Source organism: Electrona antarctica (assembly GCF_951216825.1).
Source record: "Electrona antarctica genome assembly, chromosome: 8".
NCBI lineage: Eukaryota > Metazoa > Chordata > Actinopteri > Myctophiformes > Myctophidae > Electrona > Electrona antarctica.
This window is the reverse complement of record NC_136789.1, coordinates 22,461,962-22,484,109: the sequence shown is the minus strand read 5'-3', so window position 1 is coordinate 22,484,109 and position 22,148 is coordinate 22,461,962. Positions and strand designations below refer to the sequence as shown.

The 22,148-nt window shown below is 42.3% G+C and overlaps 1 protein-coding gene across 1 annotated transcript in view; it reads left to right on the top strand.

Moving 5' to 3' along the window:
* gabra1 (gamma-aminobutyric acid type A receptor subunit alpha1) overlaps positions 1-13,663 on the top strand; it is a 35,265-nt gene extending 21,602 nt beyond the window's left edge. The window contains exons 8-9 of the mRNA XM_079508471.1: positions 12,227-12,429; positions 13,321-13,663. Of these exons, the coding sequence (XP_079364597.1) occupies positions 12,227-12,429; positions 13,321-13,653 (536 nt within the window). The 3' untranslated portion in view covers positions 13,654-13,663. The remainder of the gene's footprint in view (positions 1-12,226; positions 12,430-13,320) is intronic.
* Positions 13,664-22,148: the final 8,485 nt, after the last annotated feature.

Below are 22,148 nucleotides of genomic sequence, written 5' to 3'. Positions count from 1 at the left end.
AATAAAGATTTTGATGGCATCGTGACTACGAGCTGTGCGGCCTCTCTCCTTTCTCAGACTTAAGGTGGCCTTACACTAGCCGATAATCGGGCATTTGAAATCTGACAGCACCACACATAATCGGAGCGGGGCCGAGCAAATATCAAACATTCTTGATGTTGATCGGGCCGATCCCGATCGCGCTCGGGGGGTGCCCGATTGAGTCGGGCACCCCCTGAGCGTCAAAAATGCCCGATTATCGGCTAGTGTAAGGCCACCTTTAGGAGCCCATAGCCACAGTATAACAGAGCTGAGAAACACACACGGCAGTAACCTTTGTAATTATATTCAAGCTGCAGAGAGAAAATATTCTGGAACCTAAAAAAAAGGGTGGCAGCTGATCTCTCGAGTGCCAATTAGCCTTGTGATCTTCTCAGATCTGAAACGCTATCCAATGCTAACGCGCGGGGTGAATAGCAACCACGGTTATGCAAACCCAGGGGGAAAAGAGTGCTGCACATGAAATTGCAAGTTTAAGTAAGGTCAAAAACAACTGCTGCTCACTGCAGCAATGCTTTCTGCACTTGTGAGAGGCATTTGTCTCTGCCACTTGATATTGCTGAAGCATGCTGTACAACTTGGTGTCTCTGGCAATTACGGTCTTTGACATTATAAACAAAAACATTTCAAAGAATGATGTGCTACAGAAGGAAAACAAAAAAGTGGTCAAAAGAACAAGCTTTTAAATATCTGTCAGAGATTTTTGAATGCTGATCCGAACAACTTGAATAATTGTACAATGTTTTCACGTGTACTACAAAGGCTACCGATGCTGCTCCAATGTGGATCTTTGAAATCATCTGATGATGTTAGTCTTACCCAAATAGATAGCGGGACATCGGTGGACGTCTATTTTATACGTTAAAATGATTTGATTCGTATCGAGAAACGGGTCCGAATAGATTGACCTGTGAAAATTGATTTGAGATCCGGACGATTTTTTCGGAGATATTACAGAACCAATCCCCGACTGTTGGGTATTATATGAAAGTGACAAACCCAATAATTCCAATTGCTATTAAAATGGCATTCATACCAGGACATGCCAGTATGGGCTGCTCCTTAATGTAATCTATGAGCCACTTATAGTAGCAGCCTACAATAATTGCATTTGCGTGCACCTTTGTTTCCACGGTGATATAGTTTGATGTGCTCTCCCAAGTTGCTGAGCTGACAGCTGGCAGTCTGGCATGCATGCGTATAGCTTACAGTTATTTACGCTGATCTGACCCTACAGGTCAGCCTAATCATTGCGCCACACTTCATGCTTTTCTCTTCTGATCAGCACTGAGTATGAGTCTCCTCGGATCCACTCGGGTATTACACATAATTATAAGTAAACCGACCCTGGATCTGGAAGGTGAAAGAATTTGAACCGACCCGGACCCGAGAGACCTTGATAAAACATGGACCCGGACGGGTCGTGGGTACTGTCGGGTACAGTATTTTCTGTTTGGGTGGACCTGTAAAGAACTCCGTAAAGCATTATAGTACTTCAAGGTGCTCATACTCTTTTATACTTTCATAATTATAGTCAGTCAGCTCCAAATTTAGTCACAGTTTCAGCCTCATGCGAGCACCTTTGACTTCCGTTATGAAGTTGACAAATATGTTCTTCACACTTTTAGAGCATATCTGTGGAGATATAATTAACAATAGATGCCACAGCCAATTTAAATTGTATTTATATGATAAAAGTCCCATCTTGATTACTTCCTGACAAACAGACAGTGTGTGATTACATAAGCAAGCCCCTGAATAATCATGAATCATGTTCCCATAACTCAACTCAATGTTCCTCCACACAAAGCTGATTAGCATTATGGAGACATTGCAGGGCTGCTATGTGTTCTGAATTTAATTCAAGATGACGGCCGGACGGTGTATTAGAAACTTTAACTATAAACTTAAACACTACACTAAAAAACATGTATCTGAAAACATTTTGAGGCTAGATATATAGGCAATGCCGTAACATAAAGGTTTCAACTTCATTACCCTTGAAAATACCACTTTTCTGCTTGGGCACGCTTCTTCATTTAGCCTCAAAAATGGGATTTATTTTGTAGTGTTCAACCTCCCTCTTGCAAGAGCCAACTGGCGCCCATGATAAACTTCCACCTCCTGAAATATGAGATTGTTCATGCTATGCACATACATGACCTACTTTGTACATTGCCAACATATATCCACATGGTCCAAATCTGACACAGAAATCCCATTAAGATGATCAAATGCAGCACAAGCAACACGGTATGAATTACATTATACCCCTGTGGAGCACCGACCCCAACATGAAATCTAGCCCAGTAGATGGATAAGGCAATTTAAAAACACAGCGGTTGGTAAAGTTGTCTACGTTTGTGTCCCAAATAAAAATAGAGAATAAAACAACATCAGTCAGTGATGGTGATAATATTGTGGTCCCTCATACACTGTACACTCTCACAGTAAAATTAATGGATTTTTTTGTGTACTTGCATCAGCCCCTTTACTTTGTGCTCTCTTTCTCTTACCCTGAGCATGATCAAAACATTACTCTCTGCTCTTCTTAAAAGCAGTCGGCTGGGTATTTGTTGTCTCTGGATGTGGTTTCGTGCGTCTGCTAATTAAGGAATAGCATCATGTGTGTTAAGAGTGTGTGTGTGTGTGTGTGTGTGTGTGTGTGTGTGTGTGTGTGCGTGCTACAGTATTCATGTTTTGCATGCATGTGCACATATTCAACTCCACGTGGGTGCCCATGTGTTTACGATTGCGAGATGACATCAAGGTTGGCACAGCCGTTAGCAAAAAGTGTGTGTGTGTGTGTGTGTGTGCGTGTGCGCGTGTGCGTGCGTGCGTGCGTGCGCACAGTTGCTGTGTACATGTGAGTGTGCTTCCCTGCAGCCAACAGAAACACGACTCTCTCAGCGGTATCGACACAGTCACACTATTCTTCCCATCGTTGACAATGTCAAATTGTCAATGCATGTCTTTCTGTCATACAAGGTCCAGAGTGAAGCTGCCATATCAGAAGTAATATGGTTCAATGTTTGCCGTTGGCAGAAGGAGATAGAGAGAGAGAGAGAGAGAGAGAGAGAGAAAGAGAGAGGCTTTCGTGATAACATGAATGAATCACTAGCCTAGAGGGTGAAACCTGATAGATGGACAGCAAGGACAAGGAGGTATGATTATCAGTGACTGATTGACGGTTTTGTGCGCGCGCGCGCGCACACACACACACACACACACACACACACACACACACACACACACACACACACACACACACACACACACACACACACACACACACACACACACACACACACACACACACACACACACACACACACACACACACACGCATGGTGGCACGCATCACTGTGCACACGCACAATACCAGTGCCATCAATAAATCTAGACTAGATAGAGAGAGTGCAGTCCTCGCTGTGCTGCACCTTACTCAAACAATCTGTGGTGTTGATGAACGTTTGAGTTGCTTTTGTGTGGAATAACACATTAGATGCTGATGGTGCTGTAACTTTAAGCAGCTGTCGTCGATCATAAAGTAGTAGCATTGAGGTGAATGCAATGTCATTTTAGAGGCCACAATGCAGTATTTCAGATATATCTAAAGATGCAAGAGAAACATAGTGTCCTTTCGTTCAGAATCCAGACCATTTTGTTCTGCTTACCTAGCAGCAGTGGTAGTACCCCCAAACACACACACACACATGAACACGTTTGTGTTACTATACTTGAGGACATGAAAATGTTTAACCCTAAATCCTGAGCTGTGCTTGTTTGCTCACCAGTGTCACACACTGAACAAACTGTAGCCGATCTACAAGCACATGCATCATGTTGTTAGCTTGTACTATTTTCAGTGTGTGACACTACGCATGCAACTAAGACATAAATCAGGAATGATTCTAACCCCAACTCATACTGAAAACTGAACTTCTAAATGCCCAATCCTAGCCATAACTCCAACCTGAAACCCATTTTTTTTTAACCATAAGAGTAACATTTCCTTGTGAGGACCAGGAAACCTGTCCTCACAATTTTGTCCATTTCTCAAATTCTACTATCCTTGAGGGAAGTACGGACACGCGCGCTCAGCCCTTTTAACCTTGTCATTCATCATTGGAAAACACTAATTTAGTTATAGCTGTGCCATCCCTCTCTATATCTTGACATTTGTTCATCTTTCGACCACCCTGTGAGGTTGTGTGAGTGCGCGTTGGCGCATTTTGAGTGTATGCCAGTGCACGCGCGTGAGTCTGCACACACAGGCAAAAACCTTGTTAAAAGATATGTATGGTATAAATCAAGTGTCAGTGCTTGTGCACACAGAGCTAAATCAAGTGGAAGGGGCTCAGAAGAATTGAGTTACACCACTATTAATCCAGTTAGAACTTTCTACATCAGTGACTTTATTCATTAACAGCCTTCAAACTGACTCCCTCAAGTCTATTAGCCCAACATGTCAAATGGAGTCATTTAAAGCCAGCTCCATATGTCCTAATGGATCAACTTGCTTCTGCTCTAAATTTATCCTAAAGAGGCTCACCATGGAAAGGACACATGTTTGGCACACACACACACACACACACACACACACACACACACACACACACACACACACACACACACACACACACACACACACACACACACACACACACACACACACACACACACACACACACACACACACACACACACACACACACACACACAGGATGGCAAATCCCAAAACAAACTGGTCAGGCTCCTACTTGGCCTCACCCCCCAAACCCACCTCACCCCTGCCCACTTTGACAGGCTGGAATGGCTTAGGGTCGACGACAGAGTACAGCATCTTGCAATGGGTCTGGTCCACAAGATTCGATACACCACCAAGATACCCATGTACCTGTCTAGATACTTCCTTAATGTTAAGTCCACACCCACAACACCAGAGGGAGTGCAACGAACCATGTACAACCCAGATTCAAACAAGGGACTAAATTATTTTCGCTCTTATGCCACCAAAATGTGGAACGCCCTACCAACAGTCATTAAGACATGCGAATCCCTTGACTCCTTCAAAACCGCTCTCAAAGGGCACCTACAATTCGAAACTGGCCCCCGTAAAAATCTGAATCCCCTTTATGATGAATTCCTGTTCTGTTCTTTGACTATATAGAAGTGTCTATTTGTACGTCTCTAAATGTTTTGATGAATTGAACAAGGTGGACCATCTTGGTAATGCTTAATTGGGTTGTCCACTCACAGTTAAGAGTCTTTGTATTGAGTTTGTGCTTGAAATGTACTGTAATTCTGCAAACTGTTAATAAATATTTCAATCAATCAATCAAAAAAGAGTAACCAACTTCATGGCTTTAAGTGAAATTCTCACACTGCATCATCCCAAATTTTTGCATCAGCACCTCTCTCTCTCAATTCAATTCAATTCAATTCAAAGGAGCTTTATTGGCATCTCTCTCTCTCTCTCTCTCTCTCTCTCTCTCTCTAACTCCTCCAATATAAGTTGGAGGAGTTGTTTCCATGACAACTGAGCTTGCCATCGTTGCACAGCAGAATAAATATGAGCCTGGCCAGCAGAAATAATTTGAGAAGGCTCGCTCGTCCACCCTCGCTTCGAATGTTATCAGCCTATAATCAAGAATATGTCCGTGATCAGAAGCTTGGAATAGAGCCAATGTGTGATAATCAGACATACTGTACTAGGAAACGCGGAAGTGAAACTACTGACACGTTAGGGAGTGCTTGCTTTTTGTGACCATGACCATGACGGAGGTGCGCCGTCTCTGGTGGCCTTGAGCCACGTCGCCGTGCCGAGCGTTGCGATGGCCACCAGAGCCGACTCAGCACCGTTCGTGTGGCATACCGATAGGCACAGAATAGTAAATATTAGTCCCCCCTATTTTCCATGCCCCCGACATGTCTGCACCGTCCTGCGCACGCTCCAAGTGAACACAGCCCAGCGCCATCACTGAAAACAATTGCAGTTGGAATATGGCCATATTGGCCATATTCCAACGCCTTGATAACGGTTGATAACGTGCATTTAATGCAGTGATAACATATGAATATGAATCCGTTGGCTCGTCTCGTCTTCATCCTCCCCCGGTTCACAACCACCTGCTTTAGCGGCTAATAAATTACCTGATAGATTGACGTCCCCGTCCCTCCATCCATCTCTTCCTTCACTCCCCTCATGACAGCGCCCCCGTCTCTCTCCAAACGAGCTTACATATCCCTCCACCCACACCGTCTCTCTTTATCACAACGGTCCTCCCCGCCAACGCTGGCAACAGCGACTTCCAATACTGCTTGTTCATCATCTCTGCCACCATCTTGGCTCCCACCGCACCGTGCGCCCCCGCGGTGCTCCTCAGTGCAGAACCGTGTGGTGGCTTGATGTGTTTCTCCCTATGGCTCCGGTTCCAGCGGCTCCCGCTGAGCTCTCCTTGTCGCAAAAGAGTGGCCCATGGGGGTGGCGGTGGGGGGGCTAGTCTGGGAACCTTGGCTCCCCACTCTGAACTAATCTTGTGTGCATTCTCCTTCACCTTCCATCACACGGGATGCACAACGAGGCACTGCCTGCCTGCCTGCGCTAATGCAGTCATTTATTCATGCAGCGCGAGGCTCGTGTTTAACACGGGGATGCTTCCAAAGATGACAACTACAATGTGGCACTTGTGCAGTCGCTGCACTACACTGTCTGCTTAAACGAAAGAGCGAGGTGGATGACATGCTGACGTGCTTTTGTTTTTTTGTTTTGTTGGGTTTTATTTTATAGCCTTTATTTAATTAGGATAAAACCACATTGAGATTTTCATTTATTTTTTAAGTGGGTCCGGCCCCTGGCCAAGAAGGCATATTTTTTAAACCCATGTTTCTCCCCAATGTAGTCATTATGCCAATTTGTTTCCCCACATACATGTTGTCTACTGGCTCACCTGCCAGTGAGGATGCAGTGCCTCCGTACTAGTACCCAAATACTAAACATGCATGTCTGCATGATATAAGACAACATTATGTGATTGCGTGCGCATTTTAGGACAGGGTTGGAAAAGAAAAAGAGTGAATTGAATGCTAACACCGTGTTCCTGTCAAAATGGTAACGGAGCCCATTAGCTGTTTTGCAAAGCTCCAAATAGACCGCTTTTAATGACACCAGTAAATAACAATCTTGACCTACTTAGTTGTAAATCGCAAACCTCATGCCCTGCTTGATTATGAGCAGCATAAATACACAACCACACACACTGTGTTCCTGTCACTCTGTTATCCAACAAATCCATCAGGTACCTTTCTCAATTATGGCTAATGACGAATAATTTATTTGGCTCCAACTAATGAGAGCATTATCAATCCATTATGTCTCATGTAACGGGGAGTGTGCTCAGTTCTGCCAAAATGCATGTGAAGAGAGAGTGCGAGGGAGGATGGAACGCACATGATTCATTTCTAGCTCAGTAGCTCTTCATCAGAACAGAGGAAGAACAAAACAATTTCATGAATTCGATGGCAAACTGTCACATTTTCAGGACTGACGTAATCATTCACCGCCAGCTGCTTTCGTGGATCGAAGATGATGTGGTCTGTGCACTTTCATCTTACCATCTTTTTTTTGTTTGTTTTTTTGCCCAGGGGGTTAAAAGAGGCTTCTTTGTCTGGACCAACAAAATACTTTTCTTCCTATAATAATAATAAGTTGTGGTCATAAGAACAACGCTCTCAGCCACAGAGTGGCTCTGCGGAAAGATGAATTAAAAAACAAAAAAGAAATGGAGAAAAAAAAATACTGTTGTTTTCAGCGGGCAGAAATGATTCCATACAAAGGTTTTAGGAAATGCTTAAGAACACAGCCCACAGCATGTGATTAATGAGAATATTAGAACTTCTAACAGATGGTATGAAAACGGACCACATCCCACAACGGTGGGTCCAAGAATGAAGGTTGTGTCAGTTGTCCAGGGTACTGCTCTGTGCGTCTCTGCTCAAATAGCAACCACAACTCCCCCTTGAGTAACTTGTGGTCGCCATCGATTGACTCCCGGCATATAGATCACATAATAGTGTAAGTCAATACTTGCAGAAGTCTATCAATGTGTCAGTATGTGTGTGTCTGCCGTACGCATGCCACGTGCGTGCATGGACGCGTCCTCCGCATAATTTATAATTAATGCTCGAGCCAGCTGTTCCTTAGTTCCAGCCGTTTGTGCTCTGTGCGCCCAGGCAGAGGGGTTTGTGGGTTGTTTGCCGCAGGACGGATGTTGTTGTTTGGTGTGTAAACATCTGCAGCGGTCCGTGTGGATGAGCAATGCACCGTTAGATACGCTCTGACCTGCTTCCTCTCTCTTCCCATACAGCCTCTCACCTCCGCCATCGCTAATGAGCAGGCCTGACGAAACAAAACATTTTTTTTTAAAGGTTAAATCACTATATTCTGATTCTGTAATCACTGTTATGATTAGTGTTTGTTCAGGGCTTTGTTATAGGTCTCCCTACAGTATATATAGGCCTATCTATCCATGCTCTTTAACTAATAAACAGAAAATAAATGTTCAGGGGGGGTTGCAAGAAAATGCAAGTTCTGTTTACTAAAGAGCTAGAGAGACAGGAAGACTCCCGTTACTGAACAAACACTATATCAATGAGGATTATCACAATACTAAGTATTCTGATAATCCTCATTGATATAGTGTTTAAAAAACAAAATCCCTTAGGCTACCCTAAATTAACCTCTGGGATCCCTGGGAATGCGTCTTGTTGAGCACCAGTAACACAGTGAGTGTACAGCAGGGGTGCCCACACATTTATGACGTGAGATCTACTTTCAAAATGACCAGCTCAACAAGATCTACCCACTGAAAAAATAAGTGTGCCATTGCGGAAAATAGTTTAAATATATAATGTACCTGGGGGGGGCTTTGGAATAGGGAACAGGGGGAGAAATTATGACAGGCAGTTTCTGCTGTCAAAATATGTCCCCCCCGTATGCATTCTCAATGGCAATAGCACAAACTTTGGCATGCTACTAGTCCTACACAGGATATTGTGAGTCCACATAAGAGATAGTATGCCTCATCCGTTTCACCCGTTCAATCCCAAATGGGCAAATCCCGCACCTGTATAAGGTATGAGCAAAATTACCACCATTTGAATACAGTCACTTGGGGAAGGGAGGCTGCCGAGTTTGAGTACGTTTTAGAAAATTCAGAAAGGTGTCATTTGCACTTTCACCTTGGGAAATTAGCTCCAGTCAGCTGTGTTGATAATATGGCATTAAGTAGCCTACAGGGCCTTCAATTTTGACCTTTAGATGAAAAAATGAAGAGACAGCATAAAGAGTAAATTGCATCCATTAAAACAGACATGGATAATTGCCCAAGAGGGTACAAAGCTCAACTCTACCTCTACTGTTTTTGCTCAACACTAAATATCTTTGCCAAAACATAGCCCATCTACTGTACATGCTCACAATGTGTTGCAACTTACACGATGCATTGTGAGCTAGTGGCAGCGGTGGCCGAACGGTTTGCGGAGCGGTCTTGATACCGGAAGGTCGCCAGTTCGTATCCCCGGACCGGCACGTTAAAATTACCACCGCTGAAGTGCCCTTGAGCAAGGCATTGAGCCACTACCATGAAATGTTCTATGAGCAGGGCCTGGCTGTAAACAAGTATCTGATGCTTAGTCCAGTTACCCTGGGTAAATATAGTAACTTTGATAACTGGATTCATTAATTTACAATTTAGGCATTTAGCAGACGCTCTTTATCCAGAGTGACTTAAAGTAATCCAAGATAAACACAGATAATGCATAGAGACAGTGGATTGCCTCAATACTCTAGGGTAGGATCATAGGTAAACCAAGGACCTAGCATCAGATGCCAGGTCAACAAATGAACCTGGCATCTGTCCATCTGAATTACATTTTAACCTTTGCATGAGACTGTATGGTTGTCAAGGCTAGGTCAAGTGCTACGGGCTAAGGTAGAGTCTGAAAATTGCAAAGCCGGATTGGTAGTGAATCTGCAGTTCTACAGAAACTGCAATGGGGAGTTTGTTCCACAGTTTGGGAGCCAGACGGGAGAAGAGTCTGGGATGTGGAGTGTTATACCGGATGTTTTTGGAAAGACTCAGTCAGCTTCCCTGTGTTACTGATCTGAGTGAGTGGGAGAGGTTGTAGGGTTGGATCAGACTTAGAATATACATTGGGGGTGCCATACCGTTGGTTGCTTTGTAGGCTAACGCTAACATCAGTGTTTTGTCCTCTGTGTGGACTGGGAGCCAATTCAGGGGGCGGAGAAGGGGGGAGACATGTGAACATGTTGGCTCGTTGAAGACCAAGTGTGCTGCGGCATTCTGGATCATTTGGAGGAGCTCAAGTGTACATGCTGGGAGGCCAGTACAGCACAAGTTACAGTAGTCAAGATTTGATCATATGACTGGTCTGGATTAGGAGTGGGGCTGACTCATGGAATGAGGAAGGGTCTGGGTCTGATCTTTCAAATGTTATAGTGTAAACAGGATCGAGGTCACTGTCTGAGCATTTATTGATTGTCAATTTGTCATTCATTGATTGTCTGAGCAGGTATTCTTTATTGATTGGTTGGCCTTTCCTTCTTCAGCGCACTCCTTGTGTTTCGTGCATGTGCACTGCCGTTCACTTCCTTGTTTACGGCCCGATTAGAATGGCTTATAACTCTAAATCTAGGGTGCTCTCCATGGTTTTGACCAAAAGGGCAATGTTCTGTCTTCATTTCTGACTTCAGGAAGCATCTCGTTTGGAATATAAACGCTTCTAGAGAGACTTTATTTGTGACAGCGTGAGGTAAGAACGGAAGATGATGCCTCCCGGTTTTGGGGGGTAATGGAAGGCAGGGCTTTTCAGAGTTAAATCTGCTGCTGAGTGTGTCTATATAGGGCGTTGCGTAAAAAGAGCACTTGTGCTCAGCTACTACCCCATGTGTGTAAAAGAAGTAAAGAACACCCCGGTGTCAGGTACAGACACCTTCTGGTTGACAAGTAACCAGTAGAAAGCCCAATATCTGCCATGCCAAACGGGTATTCCCTCTTGCATGAGCGGTGGATGTTTGTTTTCCCATGCCGGGTGTTACAATTTTGCAATTATACCTCTCTCCACCGAGAACATAAAACTTACAGATTGCAGCTTTAAGCATATGGCTAATTGACCTGGTACCAATTCATGTGATTCACGCGGTTATCACAATGTGTTACATGACGTGACAGTGAACAGGTTTGCCTCTTGGCGGAACACTCCCATTCTGGATATATCTCAGCATGCTCGGCAAGGCTTTTTACCTGTAGGGCACTGTTTTCCTACCTACAGTATAACACAAACAAGACAGCAACAGTACAGACAATATTTCAATATTAAATATTGCATCAAACCTCCTGCATTGTACAAACCGGCAATAAAGTGTGTGTGTGTGTGTGTGTGTGTTGTGAATGGCACCCACAATGGCAAATTACAAACCAATGATTCCTGAGGATAGCCACGTTAAAGTCATTATTGTGTTATAGGGGCGGCGGTGGCTCAGGGGTAGAGTGGCTGGATGGTAACCGTAAGGTTGCCAGTTCGAACCCGGGCTCCCCCAGAGTTAGTGTCGAAGTGTCCTTGAGCAAGACACTGAACCCCTAATTGCTCCCGATGTGCTGGTTGGTGCCTTGCATGGTTTCCGCTGCCATTGGTGTATGAATGTGTGTGTGAATGGGTGAATGTAATGCACAATCTCTGTAAAGCGCCTTGGATAAAGGCGCTATATAAATGCACCATTTACCATTTATTGTATCACTAAATGTAAAGACATGTTGAACTTTCCAAGACCAGAGTTTCAATTACCTCACTATTATTCTGTCTCTCAGCTCAGTGGCCTTGTGGTTAGAGTGTCCGCCCTGAGACTGGGAGGTCGGGGTTCAATCCCCGGCCGGGTCATACCAAAGACTCTAAAAATGGGACCCATTGCCTCCCTGCTTGACACTCAGCATCAAGGGTTGGATTGGGGGTAAGTCCCTGTGACATACTAGCGTCATGTCCAGGGGGTGTACTTGTACATCAAGCTGCCTCACGCTACAGAAACAGGAGATAGGCTCCTGCCCTATGGGCCTCATGGCTCTGCAAGGCTACTTACTATTCTGTCTCTCACTCTTGTCTCCTACAGGAGTAACCACTGTGCTGACTATGACCACCCTCAGTATCAGCGCCAGGAACTCCCTGCCCAAAGTGGCTTATGCCACAGCCATGGATTGGTTCATCGCCGTCTGCTATGCCTTCGTCTTCTCAGCACTTATCGAGTTCGCCACAGTCAACTACTTCACCAAGAGGGGATATGCTTGGGATGGGAAAAGTGTAGTGCCAGAGAAGGTATTTCAAGCTCTGTTAATTGTCAATTATGAATTATGTACAAACAATAGAAGCCCCTCAAGCCCCTACAGTATATTATGTACTTTGTTAAGACGAATAAGTTGTTAAGACTAATAGCTTGTAGATCTGCTATTTTCACCCATGATGACATGATCAAAATAGGGACAATAGGTTGAAAGTGGTCATATCTTTACATATTTGTTGGACTTGCAATAAGTTTAAAGTGACCAAACGTACAGTATTTATTGTTTTACTTTACACTTTATTTCAATTATACAAGTAGGAGAATACTAGTGTATGAGAATGAAGCCATATATTTCAAAGAGGTAATTCCCTCTCCGACAAGGACAGTTAGCACTTCTTTCCTTGTTGAGGGAACTAGACCAGGAAACATTATTTTGTTGTCGTTTACTCATCTCACAGCAAATGAGATTCATGAGACATGATGTGAACATTAATAGTTTATTGTTTCTCTGGCTGCCGGCTTGACTCTACACTGCAGTTAGCAACACACAACTTTGTTTCCAGCTAAACAAAGAATTAATGGCCAAGATTTGATTTGAGCAAATGCTTGGCTTTGTGGATTAGTGAATATTTCACCTTTTTGCCATCCATATGGATAATGTGCAATTACAGTACAAAGCTGCTGAATGCCACCATGTTTAGTGTTTGCTTTGTAAACTCAAATCTGCAGTATTGATGTCAGAAAAACATCAGCATTTTCTTTTACCGTCTTAACCTTGACCATTTCACACACTACTCGTATACAGTAGGCTACATAATTCAGCACAAGCTTTGATGATGATGCCTAAATGCTGAACTTTTTATCCATGTTACTTTTCCCACCCCCACCCCCATTTAAAAAAAACAAAAAAAACAAAATATCAGCAAAAGAAAAAGAAGGAATCCCTCCTGAAGAAGAACAATACGACAGCCTACCCAGCAGCCACTGCTACAGCCTTCGCCCCCAACATCGCCAGAGATCCTGGACTGGCCACCATTGCCAAGAGCGCCCCTCCACCCCCTTCCTCCGAGCCCAAGGAGGAACCCAAACCCAAGCCTCCAGAGGCCAAGAAGACCTTCAACAGCGTCAGCAAGATCGACAGGATCGCCAGAATAGCCTTCCCCTTGCTCTTTGGAACCTTCAACTTGGTCTACTGGGCAACTTACTTGAATAAAAAGCCCAAATTGCAGGGCTTAGGGGGCTTAATCCAAGGCCATTAATCCACATTTGATGCCCTCTAACTTCTACTTGTATTATTATTTTTTTCTCTCCTTCTTCCTCAGAAAAAAAGTGTTTATTTTCTGATAAAAAAAAATGGTGTCCATACTGGTCTGATCTCCCAGTTGCTGCATCGCTTCTACGTTCACATAAATTCAAATATTTTGAAAAATAATTAAAAAAAGAGAGAGAGAGAGAAAGTAAAAACAAAAGTGCGAGTGAAACATGGTGACTTTTGAACGTGTATTGATGGAAATGGGGAGAATGCTACAAAGAAAAAAATGCTATAAATAAATATATACCCAAGAGAATGCTTTTCTTAAACTGCACATAGCCCAAAATTGTCAAGGGTCTTTTGTTTGTCTGTTTGCTTTCTTATATTTTGTTTTGAGTTGATGTTGAACATTGAACCATTGACATTGTAAAGACAATTGTGTATTTGCATGGGCAGGCCATCGGTTTGTTTTAATATATATTTATTTCAATGACAGGTCAACACTGACAGGTGGCTTAGTTTGGCTTATTTTTTATTTTATTTATTTTTTGCTATTCCATTTTCTGTAGATGTTGCTGTTTTTTGAAGTTAAAGGTTTTATTTTTAAAGGTTACTTATAGGGTTTCTGCAATAGCAATAAAACATATCTGTGGAAACATTATTTATTTAAAGATCCAAGAAAATATGAGACAAATCCATCTATCTTTGTGCTTAGCGTAAATTATACTAGCCATTTACTTTGAAAGTATTGTAAATATGATCAAGTTTTAGAGATATCAATATTTTGTTCAAGCTTTGCTTACGTGTGACTAAAGGGTATGTTCATTCAAAATGTTTGCTTTTTTTCCCATGGCCATGATACTTTCCATGAGAAGAGTGATGACTTGTCTACTACACACCCAAGTGACTGTTTCTTGCAAAGTCTGAATTATATTTAGTTGCGTGCCATTGTCCCATGCTGAAAATACCTGATCTACAAGCTCACAATGACCACATACCGTGATGTGTTGTGAGCTTGTAGATCGTCGCAACCAAGTATAAATCAGGTGATAGCGTTCCATTGATCATTTGCTTTCACGATCAACGTCTGAAGTAGAATGCAGTATTATTCAAATGCATATTTAACTGTCCACTCGTGAAAAAACATAAACGGGAACGATAACACTAACAACAAAAATGTTAAATTGGGATGGGCGGGTAGTGTGAAAGAATGTAAAACTCATCTTACATGTCGGAATGCATTTTATATTTAAAAATTAAAAATTTGTTCTTTACTTTTTTTTTTGTTCTTTGGCTTTTGTGGAAGACACCAGAGTTACAATGGCCAAGCGTCTTGGGCTTAATAACATTTCCCAAAGAACATATAGCATCACCACAAGAGTACGGCAACATCACAGAAGTATACCTATTGCGTGGAATAGAACAGTTCTGTAGATAGTGTGCTTTTCTTTAACCCCACCGTGTACCCCACTCATCCTGTTCACCTGTTCCCATCTTCCCCAGTGTTGAAAATATACCTTTCTCATGGCAGCTGTATACACAAAATAGTTGTGTAATACTTTCTTCACATGTGTTACCAATGATACTAACTACACACTTAACCTGGCATCAATATTCTTTACCAAAAAACATTTTGAATGGCAGATCTCTGAGCTTACAACACGTGGAGATGTGATGTGTTGTGAGCTTGTAGATAGGCTATTTTTCAATTAGGCCTTAAGTGGTTGAGGCTCTGTTCCATGTAGCAGAGGTGTTTCAGTGAGGCTGCACTGTTTGGATCCGAATGCAACACAAGCATAATTATTAGTATCATGTAAGATTAGACAACTATTTACGTGAATATGGCTGTTGGGAAAACTGTCTATTAAGACACAATGCTCAGAAAGTACCAGCTACACTGCCTTTTAGTATCACATGCCTGTTTGGAAACTTTTTGTTGCTGCTTGTTAGTGTGAGACACTGAGACGTGGACAGGCCATGAGAGACACAAAGACAGAGAGACGAAAGTGGCACAATATTCTTATCTTAGCAGGAGCCGTGTTTTTACGCAAAGGATTTGTAGTTCTATATGATGGTATTGGAGATTATGTTTTTTATATTTTTGTAGCATGATGTCCAATTTGTCTGCTGATAAAAAACAACAAAAACAGAAACAAACATGTGACACATAAGTACTTGTTTTTACTTTGCTTACATGTTTTGTCTATTTACATCTATAAACGTATGCATAAATGTAGGCTATACATTTGCATCTTCTCAAAAATGACGTGCAGATTTAGAACGAATTAAGTTAATGTAGCAATATGAATTAGCAAGGGCTTTCCTAAACACCTGACACAATCTGTGGGGCATTCTCCATTGCATCTTTACATTACACCCACCACACACACACACACACACACACGCACACACATGCACACACACACACACGCGCGCTTCTTGTCAGAAAAAATCTCAGAATTGTCATTGGCGAGCAGAATGGGACATTGTAAAGGCATCGAGGGGCCTTTGGCCAGGCATTTTTTAAATAAGTTTCACAGGACCCAGCAGACTGCTCTGTGCGTTTGTGAACTGGTGGTGAAGAGGTCATGTTATACCCAGCGGGAGAAGGCCAGAGACTGGCCAGTTGTTACTATTGTTAGAAGTTCCATTACCCTTTCGAACGATACAGAATCTCCCCCTCGTGGCAAAGAATCATTCAGGATACACACAAGCAGTCTCAGCAAGTCAACTGCACGGTATACAGCCAGAAAGGCAAGGAGTTCTGAAGTTCAGGGTTGAAGAGTTGTATATATATAAATATATAGATATTTCAATTCTAAACTATTGTATGGATGTTTATTACCATGATGAAAAGAAAATATATACATATGTAAAATACATAATGCATAATGTATTTGAACCTTTATTAATGAAGATATTACCTAAAATGATGATGATGATGATGATGATGAATATTGTTTGTATTTTCAACTTATTGTTATGCATTTTGCACATTTAGAACGTACAGATATCATTACATTTACTTAGTCAGCTTTGTGCTATGCAAGGACAGCTTTGAACCATGTCATCTACCTTTTTATCTCCTTGAACTTTATGTTTTTCGGACATGACATCATTGTAAAAGAAAAGAGAAAATAGAAAAGAAAGAAGAGCTTAGCTCTTTTAGCAGCTGTGCAACCATTAGCTATCCTTTTTATGTATGTATTTCCTTGTTTTAATTGTTATTCTGAGTAATCTAAAATACAACAATGTGATATGATTACTTCAGTTCAGCTTCTCGGGTTCAATGTTAGTTCATGGAGAAATGCTTTCGCTGCTGGTTGCACATTTTTTTCCAGACACATGGCAATAACGCAAATTAAAATCTGGGGCAGACCTATAATAACTTATAACCTTATTTCCCCCAATTATTTAATCTTGTGAAGGGGGAAAACAGAAGCAGATCAAAATAACTTTTTAATTTAGATCAATACCATTATTTGTCTTTCTTTCTTTCTTTCTTTCTTTCTCTCTTTCTTTCTTTTTTCTTTCTTTCTTTCTTTCTAAAACTTGAGGACAAACATATGGACAGTATCTGAATTGTCGTCATGCTCTAAACCTCACCCATGTGGTACTGCAAGAGGTTTAAAAGAAACCCTACTACCTTTATTATTATCATTATTATTATTTGCAGATAGGATTTGACCCAGCCAGGTCAGGTCTGTGTACACACCATGCATTATATGAATGTGAATTACGTGACACACTGCATTCCTGAGCTTCCGACTCTTATGTTCACACTCTTACACAGCAACATGTATATAATGCATCTCACTCATACACGCCACGGCACATATACAACGTTCTCAGCACACATGCTCTACACAGTGGCTCTCAATTTCTTTCTTTCTTTCTTTCTTTCTCTTTCTTTCTTTTTACATAAGCAGTTTTAATGTTTGTTTTTTTCTTTCTAAAGCACAAAGGTTGATTAGAGTGAGGACACACACACACACACACACACACACACACACACACACACACACACACACACACACACACACACACACACACACACACACACACACACACACACACACACACACACACACACACACACACACACACACACACACACACACACAATGGTGGTGGCATCATGTTTGACTATAGACAGAGGGTTCTGTTGAATTAGATGAAAGGGCGAACCCTTTGTAAATGGTTCTGTTCCATATTTTTTTTATTTTACGGTTAATGTACGGCCCTGTAGAATTCTATTCTCTGCATAAGTCTTTCAATAAAAAGAGGAGAAAAGATAAATGGTGGCCTGACCTCATGTCTGTCCTTACCACAATGACATGTATTCTTCAGTATCTTTCTTCCAGCTGAAAAGTTGTTTCTCTAACAATGCAAGGACCACAGCTCGGATATAGACCATGATGTATTGATTGATTATTAGTCCAAGATGTAAACAGCAAAGAAGTATAGTAACTCTTGGGCTAAAATAACACAAAAAAGTCCTGGGGACTTGTTTCCATTGTGGTCCTACTGTATGTATAAAGCCACTTTAAAAGAATCCTCTATACCTATAGGTATCGATAAAGGAATCTTTTTAAGTGGCTTTATAGGTTACTTAATAACCTTGACCTGAGTTGGCTGTGTACTTGGCCTGCTCTTTCTTCCCTTTACACTAAATCTCTATAGCTTAGATTTGCTATTTTCGACAAAATGTTCTCCCCGGAAGGATGCTAGGGTTCAATTAGCCCTTTATCATAGGCTCATACTCTTCTTCTCTGAAGTGGTTTAATTTAATGGGTTCATTTAGAAAAACATAAATGTCTATAAATCTCAAAGTATAATCATGTAAAAGCTAAATGTTCCCAGCAGTCATAGTTTTACTGAGATGCATTCATCACTGTACAGAAGACGTGCTCTCCGGCTGATAAACTCAAACGATTGACTCTCATCAACGCAAGACAAGTGAATTAGTACCAGATGGTTCTAGTTGTTATAACATGGTGTGACGGATCATGCAGAGAATAAATCCATTACGTTCCTTTGCCGAAATATCCCTCCTAAAACATAGCCAACCTGCTCTGCGGAACAATAGTCATTAATTGTTCCTTCAGCAACCAAGGACAAACACAAGGTACTTCTAGGGAATTCTAATTTGAGGTGTCTCTGTTGAACAAAGAAGTGCATGTTTCTTCCTTCCAATGTGGTCTTCTTATATCAGTCAGTCAGTCAGTCAGTCAGTCCCCCCCCCCTCCCCTCCTCTCTCTCCCGTCATGTTCACCCCCTACTGCATCTCTTAGCAGGTGTGTAACACTTAAAAGAACCTGACTTTTCTTCTTCCAATGTGGTCTGTCTCTCATCTCCCCCTCACGCACGCACACACTTTCCGTTCACTCCCTTCCGCAAGTCTTTGTCGCCTCTTTCATCCTTGCCGCTTCAAATCTCATTGACTTTCCTGTCCTCTTCTTTTCTCTCTATCACTCACTCTCCCTATCTGTATTATTACCCCAATGCATGTATGAATGTATTTCTTTTCTCTGCCAGTTAATTGGCTGAGACCCCGCACACACCCCAGACAAAAGGGAGTGGAGCAGACTCGGTACTTCTCTCAACTGATGCCGGTCTTCCGTTCATGATCACCCCTCCCTCCCTCTCTTATTCTCTCGCTTCCTCTGTACTCCACCCACTTCCTCTGCCCACTCTCTCCTCCAACGGCACAGCCACGAGTTTTCAGGTGCAGGGGAACGTGCAAGTCTTCCTTAAAAGCCATGCAAGCTGAGCTGGGAGCATTATGTAATGCAGCGGCTTCTGCCTAGCAAGACTGGAGAGAGAGAGAGAGAGAGAGAGAGAGAGAGAGAGAGAGAGAGAATGGGAGTCCAGGTTGTCCCTCATTAGTATTGCTGGATCACCTGGGGTCTCCCTGCTAGACTTTAGAGGTCGGCCAAGGCTGAGAGTATAACGCAACGTTTCTCTGCGTTTCATCCAACCGCCAGTTTCACATGTGAAAAACTCATATCTCCCGAGATTTCAATTAGATTGCTTTCCACTCACTCAATTGTCTGCTTCTCTCATTCAGTCTCTCAGTACTTTCTCATGCTATACGTTTCTCTCTCTCCATCTCTGAGGCCCTATCCTCCGCACTCCCCAATTACCCTTTTCACAGATTCTGTAGATTACTTTGCCAGGTATTGGGACCTGTGATTTGTTTTCTCCTTCAACTGAAATGAATAAATGAATACGTAAACAGCTAGAAAGCAACGATTGGAGCACAAGATAATTACTCTACCTCGTGTGCCCTCTGCAAGTGACTGCTTAGCAGCCAAAGGCAACATAGCTTTTTTCCCCACTCTGTACAATACTTTCAATTCAAACAAGTTTGGAAAACAGTTTATTCAGAATACCAACTTTCCAATAGGCACTAGCGGTTCCTTTGTTCTCGTGGGTGTTTAATATAAATTCAAATCAGTCATTCATTACTTTGCCGAAAGGGGTCATGCCTTATTGGGTAGAGCACTTGAAAGGCAATGGGGATCCGATCCATTGTCAAGAGCTGTGCCTGAAAGCAGAAGGCGATAACACCAACATGTCGCTATCTGTATGTAGTGCAAACATAACTGCTACCAGCCAAATTGGGGTAATGGGGTATTCAGCTACAGTATACAGATAGAGTACACTGCATGTAGATAGATACATACATTACGTTTTGCTCAGCAAAAAAAAAAGTGTGTGGCACCCACACTACAGTAATACGCACAGTTTCAACAATGGAATATGTGGATACCTTTGTCAATTACTTTTCTCCACATGATGCTGACGCCCACACTGTTGTTGCAGTATCTCTCACTATAGCTTCCCCGAGAGGGTCTCCATTGCTACGGAGATTTACAAGATATGCGGACAGCCGAGCACAATGATGAAATCAACTTCAAATGTGTATATTTTTGTTTTGGAAAATAATGGAATAGTGGAGTAGTGGAAAATATAATTCCCCAGAAAAGCTGACATGATGTGTGCCGATAATGATCTGCAGAACACCATAACAAATGACATATATATGAGCTGTAACATTAAAGATGTTAGATCATGCACTGTAACACTATGCTCACAGATTTATTTAAACGGTTGAGTTGCTAGTTGGTTGAGAAAGCATGCACGCACGGCCGCCCACACTGAACTCAACAGTATCTTTGTTGTTCTCTCACTATAGCTTCCCGAGAGGGTCTCCATCGCATTGAGGGAGATTTACAAGATATGAGGACAGCCGAGCACAATGATGAAATCCACTTCAAATGTGTATATTTTTGTTTTGGAAAAGAATGTATTTTTGGAATAGTGGAGCAGTGGAAAATATAAATCCCCTGAAAAGCTGACATGATTTGTGGCGATAATGATCTGCAGAACACCATAACAAATGTCAATAAGACCAAAGAGTATATTAGCCCATGAGTTGGAACATTAAAGATTTCAGTCATGCACTATGCGCACAGTATTTATTTAAACGGTTTAGTAGATAGTTGGTTGAGAAAGCATACATACTGTATACGCGCGGGCGCACGCACATTAATTCATTCGATAAGATTTCAGCTAATGAGGATGTAAGCAGTCGTCAGCGAGACTCAGAGAGTAGAGCAGAGAGCACAGTTGGGGTAGTGCTTAGGTTGAATTGAGGCCATCACGATATCTTCAGCACACTGCCTCATAGAGCAAAGCAAAGTTCTTTGTTTACCCAGGGAAGTGGACTAAGCTTGAGATGCTTGTTTACAGCCACAACCTGCTCATAGAACATTTCATGGTAGGGGTTCAATGCCTTGCTCAAGGGCACTTCAACGGTGGTAATTTTAACGTGCCGGTCCGGGGATTCGAACTGGCGACCTTCCGGTATCAAGACCGCTCCGCAAACCGTTCAGCCACCGCTGCCTCAGAGAATAGAAGCTACTGTACATGTCCACCGTTGTGGGAAGTGATCAGTTGTGGCCATAGAGTTAGTGAACAGTGGTGGATTATCAAGAATGTAAAAGTGACTGACTGAAGAAATTGTTGTGGTTTATACTAATAAGAGTCACCCATGGTCTTACATTTGGAAGTATTTAGACATGCTAGAGGCATAGTGAAGCATGATGCTCCCACCCTCTTTCCACCCTCTTCTCCCTTCTGGCCCCAAAACTGTGGAATGCACTCCCCGTTGCAATCAGAACTGCAGCATCACTCCCAATCTTCCGCCGTAGTCTGAAGACCCACCTTTTCAGACTCCACCATGGCCCATAGCACTTATCCTACCCCCTTAGATAGCACTTTTTAGACTTAGATAGCACTTGAAACAGACTTATAGCATGTCATGTAGACAGCACAATAATTGCATTGTATGTAGTCATAGCACATCATAGTACATATGCATAGTATAGTATATATGTATAGTTAATATGTATAGTGTCATTATATAGATTACGTTCTAGTTACGTTCTTAGCTTACGCATGTTTCTTGATAAATGCATTTTATATATGTGATGT